This window comes from Equus caballus, chromosome 25, assembly GCF_041296265.1.
Source record: "Equus caballus isolate H_3958 breed thoroughbred chromosome 25, TB-T2T, whole genome shotgun sequence".
NCBI classification, from domain to species: Eukaryota; Metazoa; Chordata; class Mammalia; order Perissodactyla; family Equidae; genus Equus; species Equus caballus.
The window spans coordinates 25,282,604-25,304,866 of record NC_091708.1 but is presented as its reverse complement, the minus strand read 5'-3'; the positions used below and the strand labels follow the sequence as shown (position 1 = coordinate 25,304,866).

At 40.8% G+C, this 22,263-nt stretch overlaps 1 protein-coding gene across 1 annotated transcript in view; it reads right to left on the bottom strand.

The window, feature by feature from the left end:
• The window catches only part of HSDL2 (hydroxysteroid dehydrogenase like 2), a 65,165-nt gene extending 45,284 nt beyond the window's left edge, over nt 1-19,881 (bottom strand). The window contains exons 1-4 of the mRNA XM_001489727.5: nt 19,592-19,881; nt 10,539-10,702; nt 9,160-9,258; nt 2,980-3,094 (exon numbers count right to left, since the gene is read on the bottom strand). Of these exons, the coding sequence (XP_001489777.2) occupies nt 2,980-3,094; nt 9,160-9,258; nt 10,539-10,702; nt 19,592-19,608 (395 nt within the window). The 5' untranslated portion in view covers nt 19,609-19,881. The remainder of the gene's footprint in view (nt 1-2,979; nt 3,095-9,159; nt 9,259-10,538; nt 10,703-19,591) is intronic.
• Nucleotides 19,882-22,263: the final 2,382 nt, after the last annotated feature.

The window sequence follows — 22,263 nt, the reverse complement described above, 5'->3', positions numbered from 1 at the left end:
GTCTTTCATTTGGCAATGCAATATGCCTTTAACTGGGAACAATAGTTAGTTTTACCTTAAAAATAGCTGTTCATAAATGTAAGAACTTTAAACAGTGAATAGAATCTTTGCTTAAAAAAGGGGTTTTTACTTTAGGGTATCTATTCCTGAGATATCTGTAGATTTCTTATTCCAATGTGCTCATATTCAGTTTAGAGACCTACAGCTTATATATTCCATTGTCAGTTCTTCAACTACACAAATAATTTCAATGAGAAAGGTAATTGAACACGGTTAGTTCATTTGCTTATAGTTTGAAATTAGGATTTTTTGTTTTGTTTTGAACTGAATCTTCAAATCTACAATTGTAGGGGCTGGCCCTGTGGCTGAGTGGTTAAGTTTGTGCGCTCCGCTGCATGCGGCCCAGTGTTTCATCGGTTCGAATCCTGGGCGAGGACATGGCACCACTCATCAAACCACGCTGAGGCAGCCTCCCACATGCCACAACTAGAAGGACCCACAACGAAGAAGAATATGCAACTATGTACCGGGGGGCTTTGGGGAGAAAAAGGAAAAAAAAAAAACCCTTCAAATCTACAATTGTAGTAATGTAGTTTAGGCCATCATTTTCATTTTTGGAAAATGACCTCAGCATAGGAAAGGGGCCAGATTGTTCTTGCAAGTGGATTTTCCAAAGACATAATTTCACAAGGAACGAACAATGAGAATCATACATTTGCGTTTACATAAGTGATAATGTCAGCTAAAAAAGCCAAGTCTTTGATGCAATCTTTGTTTGGGAACAGCTGAAAATTTTCTCTTGGGTGGCAAAAAGAGCTGATTTCTTTCAAATTAAAAACAAACTATCTTCAACAATACGCTACAGCCACACAGTCTTGTCACAGAGCAGACAATCACGTGTGTATTCAACATGAGGAAAGCACTGAACTGTCTGTGGTTCAACCCACGGAAGTGTATTTAGTTCTGAGAATTCATAACATAAGCCATTTTTAACTTTTTAGCAAGAGCACTTCCTAGTGAACAATACAATAAACAAACTGAATTTACGTACCTCAGTGAAACATTTCCACATTAGTGTAGATTTTCATAAGCTTAACGTTAACAATGACCATCACAGCAGCACTGTCTATAGCTATGATTACTAATTTTGACAAATCTATATTAACCCTCCTAAGACATTTCTGAACACTTAACAAGTCACTTCCTAATGCTCATATTACGGGTACCCAGTCTAAAAATTTTTTAATCACACCAAAATTCTCCTGACACCATAAATAAACATAACTAGGTGGATGGAATATTTATATCTGTGGCTTCATCACCTATATTAGAAACTGCCACAAATGATTCACCTTTCTCACATATTGTGCCCTTCTGAGCCTTAATTCAACATGGTGAGCAACAGTATTCCTGGTTGGTTTATATTTTTAAACACCTGTTTAAATGAGTGTTTACATTTAATCAAAATTCTTTCACAAAGTTTCCAGCTATAAAAGATTTTGATGCTCAGATAATTTCTTCATGTAACACATAACTGTATCACATACAACATTGCTGATTTTATTTGAAAATAAACACAAACCCTATTGAAATGTTAGTCCTTTTATAGCTCATTAAGTTTTTCACCACAATCTTTTCTATATGCTTGCCAAAGTTCTTACCATGGTTTGATTCACTACGATATACCTTACATATTGCGTTTACAGAAGTAAATTCAATAAAGTAAGCTCTCACTCATTTCAGTTGAACATATGGCCCTCTTGGCATAAGTCTCATTTTCCCACTTCAGATAGACATGGGTATGAGAAATATTTTACTTCCCTCTTTAATATAAGAAAAACAAAAGCATAAGAACAATGAACGGCAACTTGTTAGCCTATCCTCCACATTCAGAAGACAATGGAGCTCATGTCCCATCTAATGAGCCAACTGATACTGCGCCACTCAGCCATGTAGGAATGCTGTCTCTATGTGGCCAGATTTTCCAATGCTTCAAGAAAATCCAGAAATCTGCATTTTTGTGTAAATATGATTTTTTTCATGTAGGCAACTGATGGAATTTTGAATGTAGGTAACTAATAAAAACAATTTTAACATGGTGAGGGCCAAGTTTTGCAGACCCAACAAAACACAGCTGGGGGCAAAGTTTAGGACTAAGTTAACAAAGTTTATATTTAACCCTCATGACCAATCCTATGACATACTTCTTTATTATCCCCATTTTACAAATGAGGACACTGAACCTGCAAGAGGTAAGTTACTTGCACAAGGTCACGAGATAGAAAGTCATGAGGAATAGGGGGCAGGATTTGAATCCTACTCAGAGGAGTCTGGCTCCAAAGCCCAAGGTCCTAACCACCTGTTCTATTATACATATAAGGCAGATACACATAAGAGACATTTAAGGCAGACAAGCAAGTTCTATCTATCCTTATGTCTACAAGCAAAATGGTAGAACCCGAGGGTAAATAAATAAACAAATGGACACTTAAACAAAAGAGGGAACCATCTGATCAATCCAGAACAGATCAGGACTACCTTCACTTTCATTCTATATTCTATATTTCCCCTGATATTGTTCAAGATAGAATTAGCCTTTTGTCAGTTACATTAAAATGTGATTCAAAATGAGCTTTCTGTTAGTTATATAACTTAAATTCAAGTGTTCTGTAGAGGAAGGAGAGACTATTGCTGGCTTGAGTAATAAGAAGACTATGAAAGACTTGGTATGCATATATGTATTTGTTCATGCAAACATTTGAAAATGCTTGAGCTATACTTCAGTCTTTCCTAGAGTCACAGAGAAAAGGAGCTCTGAATAAACTATTTATTTACAATACTATCTGCTGCCTTGGAGTACTTTTAGGCCTTTACAAGTATTGAGTAGATTTTAAACTGTATTGATAATCCAGTTCAAATCTGTTTACAACTATTCTATGAGGAATCATTGCAACATTCTCTCCCACAACTCTAACTTACGTAAGGTAGGTGCCTCTGGTGTTGACATTCATCATCAAATCCACTCTCTTCGTAGGTGTCTCCAATGTGTTGGTCAAGCTGATAGCACTGGCGTTATTCACCAAAACATCAATTCCTGTTTTCAAATAATCAGTTTCCTATTAGTGTAACTTAAACTTCATAACAAAAAGAAATAAAAACATTTACATAGTTGAACCCTAAATTGACTCACAAATACTTCCTTTAGGTAATATGACTGACCAATACAACGATGTAAGACTCAGTAGCTGTGTTTAAAGGCCCACATGATTTTCCCTGGCACCACGGAGACAGTCAATCCTCAGAGCTCCACATGACGCTACGAGGAGGCTTAGTCCTTAATGGTTTGTAGCTCCCATTCTTCTCTGTTCCCTTACCTTCTGTCTTCCTTCCCTGTCTCCAAGAACCTTAAGTCAACGTCCTTAAAGTTTTCCCTCCTCTCTAGCATCTTTCCAAGGCCTGCCCTCTTTCCAATCACACCACTCCCCCTCCTCTCTAAGACCCTTACTTAAAGGAGAGAGCTCCTTTCTGGTCTTGGGAACTAGAAAAAGAGAACAGACCTAGAGTTTCAATTCCAGGGAAATTATCAAAGTAGACCAAGTTTGTTTTGTAACCCATACACAAAATAAAATAAAATAAAATAAGTCTAGAATAACTATTATTTCTGCATAGTCTATCCAGTCCCTACCCATATGTAACATATTTTGTTTATAGTTAGGAGTTTAATTAAATATGTTAAAATGATAAAATACAAAAGTATTTCAAACCCTTCTCTGTGTTTCTACATGGACATCATAATTCTTTCCAAAAAGCACTTAATATTCCACCAAATAGAAATATCACAATTTCTACTGCTAGGGTTAGACTGTTGCAATAAACATCTTTTGTTATCCTTGTAACTTTGCCATGCCTCCTCTCTCACAATATGCGGATAATGGTTTAAATAAGGTTATTATACTCACTGAAACACTTTAGTCATAAGCACCCTTTGTTCACGTATAGCAACATTATAAAATTTTGCTCACATCCTCCTTCCTCAATTTCCACACCCTTTAGTATAGAGTTTGTGTTGCTAACGTTTTCTTAAAATGTGTCCTTAGACTAGCTTTGGATTTAACTGTAATACATTTTATAGCTTCATTATAGTAAAACTCAAACTCAAGTAAATCATCTGTATATCCGAGACAAGTTCTAGGTGCTGTGACTACCACCTTTCCAGAATGAACATAACAATGCTTGCCTTCAGCAGTGGAAAAGGCCCGTGGAAAGAATTTTTAAATCTAGGACATGTTTCTCAATCCACAAAGCTAGTTGCTCAACCACATTACTAAGAGATAATCACCGAGGGCCTACTCTACACCAGCCACTCTGCCAGGCCTAAGAGACAAGATAATAGTCACTAAAGAAGAAACCAGGTGGGAGCAAAGCAAATTGAGGGTCAGGGTGAGATGCTGAACTGATGGGTATATATATATGTGTATATATATATATATATATATACACCACCTGTGTAGAATTACCCTACTCAGGAAGTTGAAGCTAGTGAGAGTGGATCCAATCAATGGATTCTTTGGGCAAATCCAGACTTTACTGACTTCATCTCTCTCACTATGTGATAACAAGTGACAAGTATGTTAGCAGCACAAACTCTGGGCCCAAAAGCAAAGAAAGCAGATGAGGAATGAAGATATACTGATGTGGGAAATATATCTGACTTGCCAATGATAAAGAAAAAAATGGGTCCAATTTAAGAGGTAGGTTAAAATACTAAACTCAGATGGGCCAGATTAAAATGGATCAGGGGACGTAGTGGGAAATGATACACAAAAGGCATATATGTGCCAGCTGCAGGAAAAAAAAAAGGTGGCAGGAAAGAATGTTTCTGTGGTTTATGAAATAGCATAATTTGGGGCCGGCCCCGTGGCCAAGTGGTTAAGCTTGTGCGCTCTGCTTTGGCGGCCCAGGGTTTCGCCAGTTCAAATCCTGGTCGTGGACATGGCACCAGGCATCAGGCCATGCTGAGGCAGCGTCCCACATGCCACAACTAGAAGGACCCACAGCTAAAAATACACAACCATGTACCGGGGGGCTATGGGAGAAAAAGGAAAAATAAAATCTTTAAAAAAATAATAATAATAACATAATTTGCTCAAGGCCTGAAAAACTCTGAAGGTGAGGGAAGGCAAGGGGATCGGGAGCACCAGGTGGCATGCTCATCAACTGCTCAGGACTTTGTCAAGGACAATTATCCAGCAGAGAGAAATATCAGGACGGAGGTAAACTTTTCCCTAAAAGGCAGAACTCAAAGGTCTACGGAATTCCAAACAGAAGGCCATACCAGTAGCAACCACAGTATGGAACTGAAACCAGACAAACAAAAAATAAAGGCATGGGATCTCTGTGGAAAAAGAATACAGAGGAAGAAGAAGAGCAGGCTATTAATCGTCTCTTACAGACGGGGCATCATCCTGATTAGGAGAGAGTAGCAGCTGAGTAGCTGAACAGCGCTCACTCTTAACTCTGCATTGTTATGCCAGGAAAGCAGAGGTTAATGGGAAAATGGAAAGCAAAAACTTTTAAATACAGTAGTTCCCCCTTATCTGCGGTTTCATTTTCCACAGTTTCAGTTACCTGTGGTGAATCGCCGTCAGAAAATATTAAATGGAAAATTCCAGAAATAAAAAATTCACGAATGTTAAATTGAGCGTTGTTCTGAGTAGTGCGATGAAATCTCCCAATGTCCATCCGAGGACATAAATCATCCCTTTGTCAGGCGTATCCACACTATACCTGCTACCCACTCATTAGTCACTCAGTAGCCGTCTTGGACGTCAAATCAAATGTCAAGGTAGAATAGTGCTTGTGTTCAAGTAACCCTTTATTTTACTTAATAATGGCCCTCAAGCTCAAGAGCAGTGATGCTGGTAATTCGGATATGCCAAAGAGAAGATGTTAAGTGCTTGCTTTAAGTGAAAAGGTGAAAGTTCTTGACTTAATAAGAAAAGGAACAAAATCATATGCTCAGGTTAAGATCCACGGTAACTTTTGTTACAGCATGTTGTTATAACTGTTCTATTTTATTATTAGCTATTATTGTTAATCTCTTACTGTGCCTAATTTATAAATTAAACTTCATCATGGGTATTATGTATAGGAAAAAACAAAGCACATATAGGGTTCAGTACTATACATGGTTTCAGGCATCCACTGGGGGGTCTTGGAACGTATCCCTCAGGGCTGCGGGTGGGGAACTACTGTATAGCAAAGTCGATACTAAGGAGAGGAGGAAATCTTAGGAAAGATTCCAAAATAGAGTAACTCCATGACCAATTTGTAAATTTAGCAAGAATACAGAAGTGTTTCAGATGCCCCTCTCAACAACAGACAGCAAAATATATTGGGAGATTTTTTTCCCCAAAGATATGGAAAGCATCACCTCTTAATTGAAGATTTCTACCAGTTGAGTTTAAGTTCCCATGACACGAGTTCCAGGCCAATAATACAGATCAACAGGTATCCGAAGAAACAAAAACCAACATTTCCCTCTGTTCCTTCCATTTTCTCTGTCTACTCCTGGAAAAATAGATCACATGATAGGTAAAACTGGAATAATCCAACATTGAAGATGCTGAAGGAATGATACCAGGTCCAATGGAAACAAGAAGCTATCGTGGCTGAGAATAAACCCCAGACTACCCGTGCATCTGAGTGAAACCTCTTTGGCTGCGACAAAACAGAACAAGAAAATGCGAGAGGAGAGATTTCTAGGCTTTAATTTTCCCAAGAAAGATTTCAATTTGGGTCTTCAAGTTCTCTGTGGCAACAAGAGAAGAAATTCATTTGTGAGACTTCAATTTCCCTGTAGGAGGCTGTTGATGCAAATAATCCATAACCAGTCTATAAATCAAAATTGGGGTGAGTTTATTATGAGCCAGATCTGAGGACCATATAGCCTGGGAGTGTCCTTTCACAAAGGAATGGAACCCTCCAAAGAAGTTGGGGTTGACAGAGTGGTTATATACCATCAAAGAGCATGTATCACATATGACTGGAATGTCCCTTTTACAATAGTCACGAGATTGCTTTGCTGGCATGGCTTTTCACATAGCAATTGATGAACACAGCAGGTAGCACGTCTGTGGTTTCAAGCCAGGTGGTCACAAGGTGAGCACAGTAGGCCAGTAATCAATCCTTAGTTTAGAGAGAGATGCTTATCCTTAAGGAAATGCCTATGTGGGGGAAGTTCCATTCTTATTTTTAAGGGCATTGTTCTTATCTTTGGGACATAGTAAATACTTAAAACAGATATACAATGCATGCTCAGTGGCCACCTCAGGCCCTTTTGGAAAAACAAGTTCAGACCAAATTAGTTTTACACCAAATGTCTTCCTCATATATTCCAATATATCCTTTTGCTTGCCATTTATTTATCAAGCCCAATACTGGAAAGTGGAGATCCTTCACATTTTGACAGTCAGGCATATACTATTGGGCTATGCTGTATTAGCACATACTGTATAACTCTCTCTGGTGAACCAGGCTGGACACCACAAGTAGACTTCAAATGGGAAGTTACATAGCGGGTAAATTCTGGGCCTGAACAGTATGGCCTTGAGTACCTTTAACTAATGTCCTGTCTTCACCCCTTTCAGAGGTTTCTTGGGACCATACCGGACAACAACTGAACTGTTGTTAGGACAGAAATAAAGGTTGAGCAAGGGCTCAGATGAAGGTGGGAGCAGCCTTCCCCAATATTCTGATGATCTCATTCTCCAAGAAGGATAAACTCATCCTCAGTTGATAGACACAATGGATCAACAGAAAGAACTAAAACTGGATGAATACAGGGATAGGAAAAGTTCCAGTCTATCCCCACGCACCTCCTCCCTTAATTCCTCCCTAAAAAATGAATGGATACACTAATTAAGTCCAATCCTTATTAGCACTAACTGGCCACTTTTACTAGCAGCTGAAGTCATTTTAGATAAAAGGTCTTGCACATGAATGTGGCTTCCTCTCCTTTCTCTTCCACATTTATGGCCCTATCAGTAAGAAAAAAATCAGTAAGTTTGCATTCTCTCTCCTCTTCTCAAGTGGGCATTCACATCACTTTGGAAAACGTGGCCACCTAGGGGTAAGATTTTGGATTTAAAGGAAGAGGCCCCACTTGAGCCAAAGCTCCATGCTCCAGTCCAGTATAACACAGCTCTCTGCCCTGGGGGTTAGAAGCAAAAGCCTCGCTAAGGAGACAGCACTACCTTATTCCCATTGGCCAATATCCCTTGTATGTCCATACAGTCTCTGGAATATTAGGAGGGAGCGTGGTAATGGTTTGGGTAGGATTTGGACATGGCTAGGTGCTTTGCTATAATATCATCAAAACCTTAGCTCAACCCCAAATGCCTGCCTTCTAGGAGATTATGAACTAACTGGGGAGAAAAAAGAACTACTAAGATCTAAAGCAGTACAAGATAAGGATCGAAGGAATGTTTTAGGGGTTCAGAGAAAGAAACACACACTTCTGATGAGTGGGCATGGTCAGGGAATTGGCTTCACGAAGGAGATGAGATTTAAGCACAGAAAGATGGGATTGCAAAAGACAGAGAAGGGAGCATTTCAGGAAAGATCGGAGGTGGAAGGCTGGGCACTAGAGGAGCCTCAGGAAGGGGAAGAGAAAATGCGAAGAGGTAAAAAATTCAAGGTAAGGAGATGGAAGTCAACTATTTTGGCTAGAGAAGGGAGTTTACATAGGGGTCTAGAAGATGGAATCAAAAAAGTCTGTTGAGATCAGAATGTGAAATATCTTGAACGCCAATAAGTTATCTGCACTTTTCCAATAAATATGAAAAAGTTATCAAATGACAGTTAGATTAATTGGGGAGAGGCAAGTGGATGGGGTCTGGGAAACTACTTGGTTAGATGTACATTATTGTCAGGGCTCTAACTCAATACTGGATGGCAGATTTGTTATATTATTCAAAATAATTGTCAACAATTAAAAAAAGTCATCAGATGGTTTTAAGCTATGTTTCTGTGTCAGCAGATACTTATTTCGGGTTATATTCCAAGGACTCAGAAAATTTCAAAAAATTAAAAATTAAAATTATAGTTACACCTACATTGTAACAATAGTCAACAATTATTTCAGAATGAAGGCACTACCTCCAAATTTCTCGACTGCTTTCTCCACTGCATTATTGATTTGCTGTTCATCTCTCACGTCAACAACACACGGCAAGGCCTTTCCTCCAGCTGCTTCGACTACAAAGGATAAACAAACAAAAAAAGCATGAAAGCATTCAAATATTCAACTTCTCGTTCTGATACAAGAGTCAAAAGAAGTTAGTATCCCATTTTCAGAAAATCAATATAAATAACTATGTCTCATAACTACTAGCAACTCCATTCTACAGTAGGAAAGACTGACCAACCCATCTCCAGCTTCAGACTAGCTGGACCAACTCTATAAAAAACAAAAAATGGAAGGTAATTTTAAAAGAATTCTATTAAAAAGCAAAAAAAGAAAAATAATTTTAAAAAGCTTTATTATGGAAAATTTCAAAAGGATACAAAAAATATAAAGAATAGTAAATGAATTAGCATGAATCTACCATCTACTTTCAACGATTATTAATGTTTTACCAGTTGTTTAATTTGTTTCATTTATCTGCCCCTAATCCCATTTTGGTTTTTGCTGATGTATTTTAAAACAAATCCCAGGCATCATTTCACTCATAAATACTCCATATGCATTCCCCTAACATAACCACAATGCTATTAACCTAACTAATAAAACTAGCAATATCAACTGAACTGAAGTTGAAATTTTAAGCCCTCCCTCCTGATACTCTGACCCAAACAACGCCTTGAATATCAGCACTCAATAATTATTTGTGAACTGAAAGTATTAAAATGATGATTTGAGAATTGTGCAGAGAATAAATAACACAGAGAGCTTTTTCAAGTGTTCACATCATCCACCATTCAAGTATCTCCTCTCCGCTTCCACTCCAGCTCTCTGCTCCCATCCAAGAACCACTGCCCTCTCGAGACACGATCTTTAATGGGAGTCTCTCATATTACTCAAAACTGCTGGAGAGGGGCCGGCCCAGTGGCACAGTGGTTAAGTTCGCATGTTCTGCTTTGTGGCGGCCCGGGGTTTGCCAGTTCGGATGCTGGGTGTGGACATGGCACCGCTTGGCAAGCCATGCTGTGGTAGGCGTCCTACGTATAAAGTAGAGGAAGATGGGCATGGATGTTAGCTCAGGGCCAGTGCCAGTCTTCTTCAGAAAAAGAAGAGGATTGGCAGTAGTTAGCTCAGGGCTAATCTTCCTCAAAAAAATAAACAAACAAAAAACCAAACTGCTAGAGAAGAACAACAGATCCTAATCCCTACTCTAAGGTGTCAAAATACTTCTTTAGCCAGATAAAATTATTTTTAGGGCAGCTTTCAAACAGCTATAATTAAACTCTCCAGCAAATTCTCTACATATTAAAACCACGGGAAGGGCATTTCATGCAAAGGGCATTGTCACACTCACCTTCTTCAGCAGCGGTATAGATTGTGCCTGAAAGTCTGGGGTGTGGATGGGTGGTCTTCGCAGCAATGACAATATTTGCTCCGTCCTTTGCAGCTTTCAATGCAATAGCTTTGCCAATGCCACGGCTTGCGCCTGTGATAAAAACCGTGCATCCCGCTAGCTTCCTACAACAGAACAAGTGCGACCTTATTAGAAATCTCAACGTTTTATTTACTTACCAGTGTCAGGAATGCATGCACATTTTCGCAATATATGCTTCCCCCTCTGAAACTTTCTCTAAACCCTCTTCCCTCCTCCTCTGATAGTTAATAATTCTACTGGACTCCCATCGTACGATTTAGAAACTGTTTATTACAAATGCCGTTGGCCAGACTTGCTGTGATTTGGCAAACAAAATCTGCTCAAAGGAGAAGTAAATCTGAAAGAGAAATGAGGAATTAATAAACTACATAAACATGCATTTTCTTGCCCACTTTTACAGCGTTAAAGCTTATTTTTGGGTAGCAGGATAGTGAGTAAATTTTATCATATTCTTCAAATTTTCTACAATGAATACATACCACTTAAAAGAAATTATCTAAAAGCAAATAATTGCTTAATGGATGCTGATCATTGCTCATAACAGCGAGAGTGGAAACAACAGAAATGTCCATTAACTGATGAATGGATAAATAACACGTGGCATATCCAACCACCGAGGGGTGTGGGATTTCTTTTTGAGGATCATGAAAAGGTTTTAAAATTGATTGTGGTGATGGTTGCACTACTCTGTGAATATACTAAAAGCCACTGAATTGTATACTTTAAACAGGTGAATTGTGTGGTGTGTGAATTACATCTCAATAAAGCCATTACTCACACAAAACTAGGAGGCTGGCAAAGAACTCAGGGTATTGATCAAAAGCTTCTCTGAGCCAAAAGTACTAAGGAAAGTTCTCTGAGCCCATTCATTCTTTACATCCATCCACCTTCACTTTAAACTTCCTACTTAGTTGTTAGGTGAGAAGGAAAGATCTAAAATAAAGTCAGACAACAGAAAGGAAAACCACTTTCTTGTTTACTTTCTAAAGGAAATAAAAAAGCTTGTCTAAGGAGAAGGATGAAGTGAGTACAGCAAAAGTGACAATAACAAAGAGAAAGGGGGACAGTAACCAGAGACAGGCTTGTTAACAAAAGAACATAAGGCACTTGCCAAAATCCAGAAGATTACACTCCAGAAGTTAAGAAATCAGAGGTGAGTGTGGGAGGAGGATTTTAAAATAAAGAATAACTGGTTTGGTAAGAAAGAAGGGGATGGGGGCAGGCCCTGTGGCCCAGTGGTTAAGTTCACACGCTCTGCTTCCACGGCCCAGGGTTTCACTGGTTTGGATCCTGGGCAAGGACCTAGCACCATTCATCAAACCATGCTGAGGTGGTATCCCACGTGCCACCACGAGAAGGACCCACAACTAAAATATACAACTATGTACTGGGGGGCTTTGGGGAGAAGAAGGAAAAATTTAAATAATAATAATAATAATAAAGAAAGAAGGGGAGTGAAGAAGAAACAGAGAGGTGGCAACTATTTTTCATGAAATACAGCAAACATATCAAAAGCATATAAACTAATATGTACAAAGAACAAAATAAAATGAATACCAAGAAACAGAATAAAATATTACCAGTACCCCAGAGCCTGCCGTCTATTCCTCTCTAACCCAATCTTCCTTCTTCCTCCCCCACCCCACAAGATAAAAACTATAAACATTATTACTCATTCCCTGGTTTTTTACTATTCCTTTTCTTTGTTTTTTTTGAGGAAGATTAGCCCTGAGCTAACATCTGCTGCCAATCCTCCTCTTTTTGCTGAGGAAGACTGGCCCTGAGCCAACATCCGTGCTCATCTTCCTCTACTTTATATATGTGGGACGCCTGCCACAGCATGGCTTGCCAAGTGGTGCCATGTCCACACCCAGGATCCGAACTGGCAAACTCCGGGCGGCTGAAGCGGAACGTGCGCACTGAACCGCTGCGCCACCAGGCTGGCCCCATACTATTCCTAATACCTACATATCTACGTCTAAGCCGGGGCCAAATCCAACCCTCCATCTGGTTGTGGGTGGTCCTAGAGCTAAGAATGGCTTTTACAGATGAACATTTATGATCAATTTGATGAGAGGGAACACGAACTCTGAACCCCAATTAAGCAAAACATGATCTCCCTGTTACAGACTGAACTGCATCTACCAAGAGGATACGTGGCAGCCCTAACCTCCAGTGCCTCAGAACGTGACCCTATGTGGACACAGGGTTACTGCAGATGTCATCAGTTAAGAAGAGCTCAAACTGGAGGAGGGTGGGCCCTTAATCCAATATGACCGGTGTCTTGATAAGAGGAGGGAAGACTATGCAAAGACAGACACAGAAGGAGAACTCCATGTGATGACAGAGGCAGAGCTTGAAGTGACGCAGCTGCAAGGAGCGCCACCTACACCAGAAGCTGGGAAGACGCAAGAGGCAAGGAAGGATTCTACCCAGAATTTCAGAGGGAGCGCGGCCCTGCTGACATCCTGACTTCAGACTTCTAGCCTCCAGGACTATGGGAGAATAAATTTCTGTTTGAAGCCACTCAATTTGTGGTACTTTGTCATGGCAGCCCCAGGAAACTAATATGCCCTCCCGCTTCCCCCTAAAAAAAGAATTTCATTCTTCTCATGAGTAGATCTGTATTACAAAAATTATACTTGTTTTGAATTTTACCAACAAAAAATATTGTGGAAATTGGTTCTCTGTTGCTATACATACATCTCATATATATATGATGTTATATATACATCTCTTATACCTACATAGTATCTCCAACTTTGCCTCTTGCCCATAAAGCCTAAAATATTTACTATCTGGCCCTTTACAGAAAAAGTTTGGCTAACCATGGTCTAAATAATACACTGTTTAGCTTTTGCCTAATTTTGAATTTTTTCTTTTTTTTTTTTTTGAGGAAGATTACCCCTGAGCCAACATCTGCGGCCAATCCTCCTCTTTTTTGGCCCTGAGCTAACATCTGTGCCCCTCTTCCTCTACTTTATATGTGGGATGCCTGCCACAGCATGGCTTGACAAGTAGTGCATAGGTCCACACCTAGGATCCAAACCGGTGAACCCTGGGCCGCCAAAGCGGAACATGCGAACTTACCCACTGTGCCACTGGGCTGGCCCTGAATTTTATATAATAGACTCATACAGTATATGTTATTCTACGATTCACTTCTTTCATAAAACATAGTTTGGAGACTTACCCATGTTGGTGCAAATAGCTACACTTATTTTAATTAATATACAACATTCCACATATAAACACACTATAAATTATTTACTCATTCTACTGTTTATGGACTTTTGGCATGATCTCCAGGTTTTTTTTTCCTATTATGAACAATGTTGCTAAAAATATTCTTGTACCCTTCTTCCAGTCACATGTGCAAGAGCTTCTCTAGGGCAAATACCTACTGGTGAAATTGCTGGATTACTGGGCATTGCTGTAGATTAAACATGTCACAGATCCGCCAGCATTCCTTCCATCAAGAGGAGGGATATATGCCCCCCCACCCCTTGAGTCTGGGTCAGCTTTAAGACTTTTTTGAGCAATAGAATGTGATGGAAATCATATTCTGGGATTCCCAGGCCCAGGTTGTAAGACAGCTGGCAGCTTCCACTTTCTCTGTCTTGGAAGCCAGATGCTATGTTGCAAAGAAGAGGGACAGATTACCAACTGATGAGAGGCCAGATGAGAGAGGCCGTAGAGGGTGAGAGGCCTTTTAGGACATTTCAGCCCCAACCAAGGACCCAGCTGAATGCAGCCATATGAACGACCTCGACTTAGAGTGTGCAGAGCAGAAGAGAACCCAGCCCATCCAAAGAACTGTGGATAAAGATAAATCACTGTTGTTTTAAACCATTACGTTTTAGAGTGTTTTATTACATAGCAATGGATAAGTGAAACACACACTGAAGTTCAACTTTCCCAAATAATGCCAAACCCCTTTCCACAGTGGTGATATTCCCACCAGCAGCAATGTATGACAGCTCCCACGGTTCCACAGCTCCCTAACACCTGATGTCAGACATTTAAAATTTTTGCCAATCTGGTAGATATGAAATGGTATCTCACTGTGGTTTTAATTTGCATTTCCCTGATTACTAATAAAGTTGAATATATTTTCATATGTTAGTCACTTATGTTCCTTCTGTGTAATTCCTATGAATTAGTTTTGCTCATCTTTCTATATAGTTAATTTTTTTGGAATAACTCATAAAAGTCTATGAGTTATATATCTTTAAGACATCTTCTCATTTGTGGCATGCCTTTTCACTATCTTTACAGTATCTTTTGAAAAGGAGAAATTCTCTATTTTCTTGTAGCAGAATTTATGAATCTTTTCTTTTACAGACAACGCTTTTGGGGTTAAGAAATCCTTCCCTGAGCCAGCTCTGATGGCCTAGTGGTTAAAGTTTGGCACGCTCTGCTTCAGTGGCCCAGGTTCAGTTTCCAGGCATAGAACCACACCACTTGTCTGTCAGTAGCCATGCTGTGGCAGGAGTCCCATGTATAAAATAGAAACAGATGGGCATAGTTGTTAACTCAGGGCCAATCTTCTTCAGCAAAAAGAGGAGGATTAGCAGTGGATATTAGCTCAGAGCTAAACTTTCTCAAAAAACAAAATTAATTTAGGGGCCAGCCCAGTGGCACAAGTTCCCACATTCCGTTTCAGCAGCCCAGGGGTCGCTGGTTTGGATCCTGGGTGCAGACCTATGAACCTGCCTGCTTGTCAAGCCATGCTGTGGCAGGCATCCCACATACAAAGTAGAGGAAGATGGGCATGGAAGTTAGCTCAAAGCCAGTCTTCCTGAGCAGAAAGAGGAGGATTGGTGGCAGATGTTAGCTCAGGGCTAATCTTCCTCAAAAAATAAAAAAATAAAACAAATTAAAATGGGATGGTTGGAGTTTAACTTTTCTAGGTCCTTGTATTATTTGGGAGAACGGTAAAATTATATTCACTTTAGACTTCAGTAAGTTCTATATATGTTAAAAATTTCTAGGTTCAACACGATAAATAGAAATCCTAGACCCTGAGAGTTTTGGTAACAAGGATGGGATGCCAAAAGAGACATAATTTCCTGGAAGAAAAAGGACAAGAGCCCTGTGAGACAGGGTAAGGGATAGCAAAAGATTCCAGTACCACGCTCTTGCCCATGGCAACGGGGAGAGTAAGGATCTTCATCTGTTCTTATATTAAAGAAGGAAACCAACAAGAGGCAGGTATATACCGTAAGACACAATAGTATTCGAATTGCCACACTAATACCACCGCCAATAATAAATCTGCTAAGTTCAAGATTTCTTTGCACTTCTTTTTGTCTTTAGAATAAATCCCTCCAAAGGTGCATAGTCAAATTACTATGTTAAAAATTATTTGAATTCTTTCTTTTTCTTTGTATGTTAATGTGATAAATTTGATATAGCGCTAATCCCCTTTGTTTATATTGGCATTCCATTTTACTTTCTTTCTTTCTTTTTTTTCTTTTCTTTTTCTTTTTAAAGATTGGCACCTAGGCTAACAACTGTTGCCAATCTTCTTTTTTTTTAAGGATTCGCACCTGGGCTAACAACTGTTGTCAACCGTTTTTTTTTTTTTTTTCCTGCTTTATCTCCCCAAACCCCTCCTGTACACAGTTGTATATCTTAGTTGCAGGCCCTTCTAGTTGTGGTAGTTTATTTGTTTTCCTCCATCTTTGGTAAGGGATGTTGTAAAACATGTATATGGTTTAAAAGTCAAAACCTTATAAATATGTACACTTAGAGAATGAACTAATCCCATGCCTGCAGGTAACCAGCTTCATTAATTTCTGGCTTATCTTTCTTGTATGTCTTTTTCCAAAAATCCACAAATACGCACACACATATATAAAACACATCGTGTGTGTGTGTGTGTATGTATGTAATTTTCTCTTCTTTTTTATACAAAAGACAGAATACATAGAGAATTAAAGTGATTTTTTTAATGTAAGTATTTAGATGAAAATGTGCCGACTATTGCTTTAACAAGCAATAACCCTTTGCCTTGGGTCCAGTTGGATGGATAAAGGACATTTTCCTGCTCACTCAGAATCTCAGGCACTGGTGGAAAGAAAGGCAAAGGCAGCTTCTCCTCTTAACCTGAGGCCCAAGTCTATCCCACAAAGGAACTCCTCCAGCTCTAAAGCATTAGGAGCAGAGTATGGAAGCCGAGAGAGAAAGGACCCAAATTCCGCCGTCCCATCAGCAGATGCTAAAACTTGCTAACAAAGAGTCAACTGACACCACTATTTACCAAAACTCTCTGGTACCTCAAAATCAGGGGGAAGGTGATAAAATTTTTAATTATTTTTAATAAGAAAATCACTTAGAAACTATACAAGCTATTCTAAAGTTCCTTTGGAAAAATAAACATCTAGGAATAACCAGGAAAATTCTGAAAAAGAATCCAAATGGGGCAGGAACCAGCCTTGCCAGATATTTAAACATTTTATAAAACTAGAGAAATTTAAATAGTTTGGTCCTGGCACATGAATAGACAGACCAAAGCAAGAGAATAAAAAAGTCAAGAAACAGACCCTCATAATACAAGAATGCAGTTTACGACAGAATTTAGTTTACGACAGAATTCTGGGGCCAGGCCAGTGGGACAGAGTTAAGTTTTCATGTTCTGCTTCAGTGGCCTGGGTTCACCAGATCGGATCCCGGGTGCAGACCTACACACGGCTTATCAAGCCATGCTGTGGCAGGCGTCCCACATAGAAAGTAGAGGAGGATGGGCACAGATGTGAGCTCAGGGCCAATCTTCCTCAGCAAAAAGAGGAGGATTGGCAGCAGATGTTAGCTCAGGGCTAGTCTTCCTCAAAAAAAAAAATAATAATAATAAAATGAAAGCCAAGATAAAATGAAAAGCACCGAGAAAAATATTTGTAACACATATGATATAGAAGGAAATTTTAAAACTCGAGCTCTCAAAGATCAAAACCTAATTGTGTAAGCCAGGCAAAGAAAAAGATACACACGTGGCTTTAAACTAGGATTTCTCTATCTCTGCACTATTGACATTTTGGACGAGATACTTTGTTGTTGGGGTCTGTCTTGTGCATTATAGGATGTTTATCAGCATCCCTGGACTCCAACCATTAGATACCAGTAGCATCTCCCCTCAATGTGACAAACAAAAATGTTCCCAGACACTGCCAAATGTCCCATGGGGGTCAAAATCCTCTTTGATGAGGAGGCATCTCACATGCCACAACTAGAGGGACCCACAACTAAAAATACACAACTATGTACCTCAGAGCTTTGGGAGAAAAAGGAAAAATAAAATCTTAAAAGAAAATCCTTATCCTTACTCACGATCCAAATTTTAACTATAATGAGGTGCAATGTTTTTTCTCCGATTAGGTTTTTTTTTAAAGATTCGCCCTGAGCTAACATCTGTTGTCAATCTTTTTTCTTTTTTTTTTTTTCTTCTTCTTGTTCTCCCAAAGCCCCTCAGTACATAGTTGTGTATTCTAGTTGTAGGTCCTTCTAGTTCTGCGATGTGGGATGTCACCTCAGCATGGCTTGAAGAGCAGTGCTAGGTCCATGCCCAGGATCCAAACCAGCAAAACAGGGGCCTCCAAAGCAGAGTGCTTGAACATAACCACTCGGCCATAAGGCCAGCCCCTCTAATTAGGTTTTATCATCAAAACAAACAATTTTATTATCAAATATTTTGCTGTTGGCCAACATGCTGGATTAGGAAATCTGATTCATCCTTTTGGGTGTGCATCCTCTTTGGAGAACTATTAGTATTAGCAGCTTCGGGAATTTATCATACAGATACATTTAAATATGTGCAAACAGGTTAATACAAAGATAATCATTGCAGTAAAAATGGAATAATAAAAATCTAGAAACGATCTGGTATCCAGTATTAGGGACCTGGTTAAATAAATTATGATACATCAATAGAATACTATGTAACCATTAAAAAGGAGGAAGATCTACATGCACTGAAAAAGTGTGTCCCAAGACATATTAAGTAAAATAGCAAAGCCCAGAAGAGAGTTTACTCCTATTAAAAGGGGGGGAGGGGGGTGTTAGGGTGGTGTATAAAATGTTTATAACCGCAACAAAAAATGTTTATAAATGCATAGAATATCTTTGGAAACATACCAGAGAGCCACTGGGGGACTGGAAGTTAAGGATGAGGAAACTCACTTTTGACCATTCACTCTTTTGAGCTGTTTAAGTCTTTTGGCCATGAGCTTGTATGTTTCAAGCAAATTACAGAATGGACATGCCACTCAGCTAAGACACCCAGGCTTTCTAGAAACAGAAAATAGAATGGTGGTTGCTGGGAGCTGAGGGGAAGGACACAAGAGTTGTTTAACCAGTACAGAGTTTGTTTTCCAGGCTGAAAAAGTTCCGGATATTGGTTGCACAACAGTGCGAATGTACTTAATACAACTGAGCTGTACACTTGAAAACGGTTAAGATGCCAAATTTTACGTCATGTGTATTTTACCACAATTAAAAATCTTTTTAAAGTGAAAAACATATACGCCCCAAAAGCTACCCATACTTTTAAGGTGTTTGTTACTAACTTGAAAATCACTTTCTAAACACCCCATTATTTTATTATTCCAGAATTGAGCGCTCGGAACAAGTGGAGACTCACCAGGGGCACGAGTGCTCCAGCGACCTTTCACCTAGAACTTGCACGCCTTCAGCAAGACACCCAGCTATTGCTAAACCCAAGGTAGGGCCCGCCTGGGTGCTGCAGGGTAACCAACTCTGCATCCTTTACCTGTGGAAGAGGTTTTTCCAAGGCTGCCACCCTAAGTACCCAACTTTGGGTTACTTTTCACGCGTTAACTGCAGATGGTAAGAACACGAAATGCAGCGCGGAAGAGCGCGCCCGGCAGCTCCAGTAACTCTCCCACCGCCGGAGCCGGGCCCCCGGGACATCCACTCCGGCCCCACCTAGCCGCGCAATCCCCCCATCCCCTTACCCGGTGTTGGGTAACATGACTTTCGTAGATCCCAGTTGATGGCGACAACAGCGACAGCGAGCTGGCAGAGAGAGGCGGATCTTCTCGGCGCATTTAGCCCCGGCCCCAGACCTCGCCCCCCGAGACCCCGCCCCAGGCCTGCAGGGAATGGGCGCTTGAAGAAGGGAGAGGGCGCTGAGTGCGCCTGCGCACGCAGCGGTCCTCCCTGGCGCTCCCCAGTGTCTCGTCTGTGGACACCGGCTCCCTGCGCAAGCGCAGTGAAGGACAGCTCCTCCCCGCCCCTCCCCCGGGGCTCTGCGGTGACAATCGGGCTCCCGCCGGCGCCTGGCGAAGTGGGCACGTCAGCTGCTGCGTACGCCTGTCCCCGGCCTGGGAAGGGTTTCTGGTCGCAGCGCTGCCTTCCTGTGCCAGCGGGGTGGCCGTTTGAGTCCTGCAGCGGGGACCTTGAGGGCTGGGGTGCGGCTTCTCCCCCAACACACTCTGCGCTGGGCGTGCGGTGGCTCTCCGTCCTCCCTCCCTCCGTTCCCAAGCCGGGGCGCCTGCTGGGCTGCGCGCTCCCTCGGAGGCCCCCTTGGGAACGCTTTTCCCCGGCAGAAGCCGGCCGGCGTCGCATTTCGCCTCCCCCAGCGCATCAGGGCTAAAGCCGGCCCGCCCTCGCGCGCCTGTGGGTGGCCCGTGGTGAGGGGCAGCTCGTCCATCAGAGCTGTTTGCAATGGTCGCGCTGGAGAATTCGTAGTTAGCTCTGGTTTTTCACTCTTAGTCATTACCTCAGCGAAGAAACTTCCAAACTCAGTGCTGGAATGAGGTGACGTGTGGGATCCAGTATTGCTTTTGGTGGTATACTTTGAACATAACTCAGCTACCCTAAATGAACTAAAGACTGGCATATTTTTAGGGGAACATTAAGAAATTGCTTTGTATGTTTAAGGGGTAGAACAAGGTGATGAGGAGCTTGTAATATGGGGACTAGTTAAAGAAACTAGCCTGGAGATAGGGTACTACTCCCCCATTTATTACAAGGCGGAAATGGCTCTATTTCTTCATCTGTTATCACTTATCAGTATCCTATAGGCATTTGAATTTGCCATCCATGATATGGTCCTTAGAGACTCTGGAGGGATTTATTCAACAAATATTAGCACCTACTGCATGCAGATCACTGGAGATACAGCAGGACAGAGAGGACAAGGTCTCCACGCATATGGGAGGAATGAGGAGTAGCCACTGTGTTCTTGAGACTGTTGTAAATATTAGATATTTTATAAAGAGTGTTGATAGGGAATGTTAGATGAAAAAACCAACGCTCCACTCAAGAAAGTGAAAAGACAACCTCCGGAAGGTGAGAAAATATTTGCAAGTCATATATCTGATAACATCTGGTATTCAGAATATATAAAGAACTCGTGGGGCAGGCCCGGTGGTGCAGCAGTTAAGTTCGCACATTCCACTTCGGTGGCCTGGGGTTCACCGGTCCAGATCCCGGGTGCAGACATGGCACCGCTTGGCAAGCCGTGCTGTGGCAGGCATCCCACATATAAAGTAGAGGAAGATGGGCATGGATGTTAGCTCAGGGGCAGTCTTCCTCAGCAAAAAGAGGAGGATTGGCAGCAGATGATAGCTTGGGGCTAATCTTCCTCAAAAGAAAAAAAAGAACTCTTATAACTCAGCAACAAAAGGATAAACAACCTAATTAAAAAATGAGCGAAGACTCTGAATAGACATTTCTCTAAAGAAGATATACGGATGGCCAACAAGCACATGAAAAGATGCCCTACGGCATTAGTTGTTAGAGAAATGCAAATGAAAACCACAATGAGATTCCTCTTTACACCCACTAGGATGGCTATAATGGAAAATAATGTGTTGGCCAGAATGTGGAGAAATTGTAATCCTCATAGATTTCTGGTGGCAATGGAAAATGGCTCAGTCACTTTGGAAAACAGTTTTGCTGTTCCTCAAAAAGTTAAACAGGGCAGTCCCATAGGGTAGTGGTTAAGTCTGGCACACTCTGTTTCCGTGGCCTGGGTTCTCAGTTTGGATCCCAGGGAGGACATATAGCACTCATCAAGCCATGCTGTGGTGGCAACCCACAGACAAAACAGAGGAAGATTGGCACAGATCTTAGCTCAGGGCTTATCTTCCTCAAGCAAAAAAGAAAAAAAAGAGGAAGATTGGCAACAGATGTTAGCTTGGAGGAATCTTCCTCACCAAAAAATATTTTTTTAAAGTTAAACATAGCCCGGTGGCAGAGCAGTTATGTACGCACGTTCCACTTCAGTGGCCCGGGGTTGGCCGATTCAGATCCCGGGTGCGGACATGGCACCACTTGGCAAGCCATGCTGTGGCAGGTGTCCCACATATAAAGTAGAGGAAGATGGGCACTGATGTTAGTTCAGGGCCAGTCTTCCTCATCAAAAAGAGGAGGATTGGCAGCAGATGTTAGCTCGGGGCTAATCTTCCTCAAAAAAAAAAAAAAAAGGCATAAAGTTAAACATAGTTAAGCTGCCAGATATCCACATGCAAAAGAGTAATTCCACTCTTAGATATATGTCTACCCAAGAGATGAAAAACATATCTTCAGAATACCGCCAGATGGCACTGTTGCTTTATAATTCAAAATTATATGCTACTGCAAAATGTTAATTTATTTACAATATTGTGATATTAATATT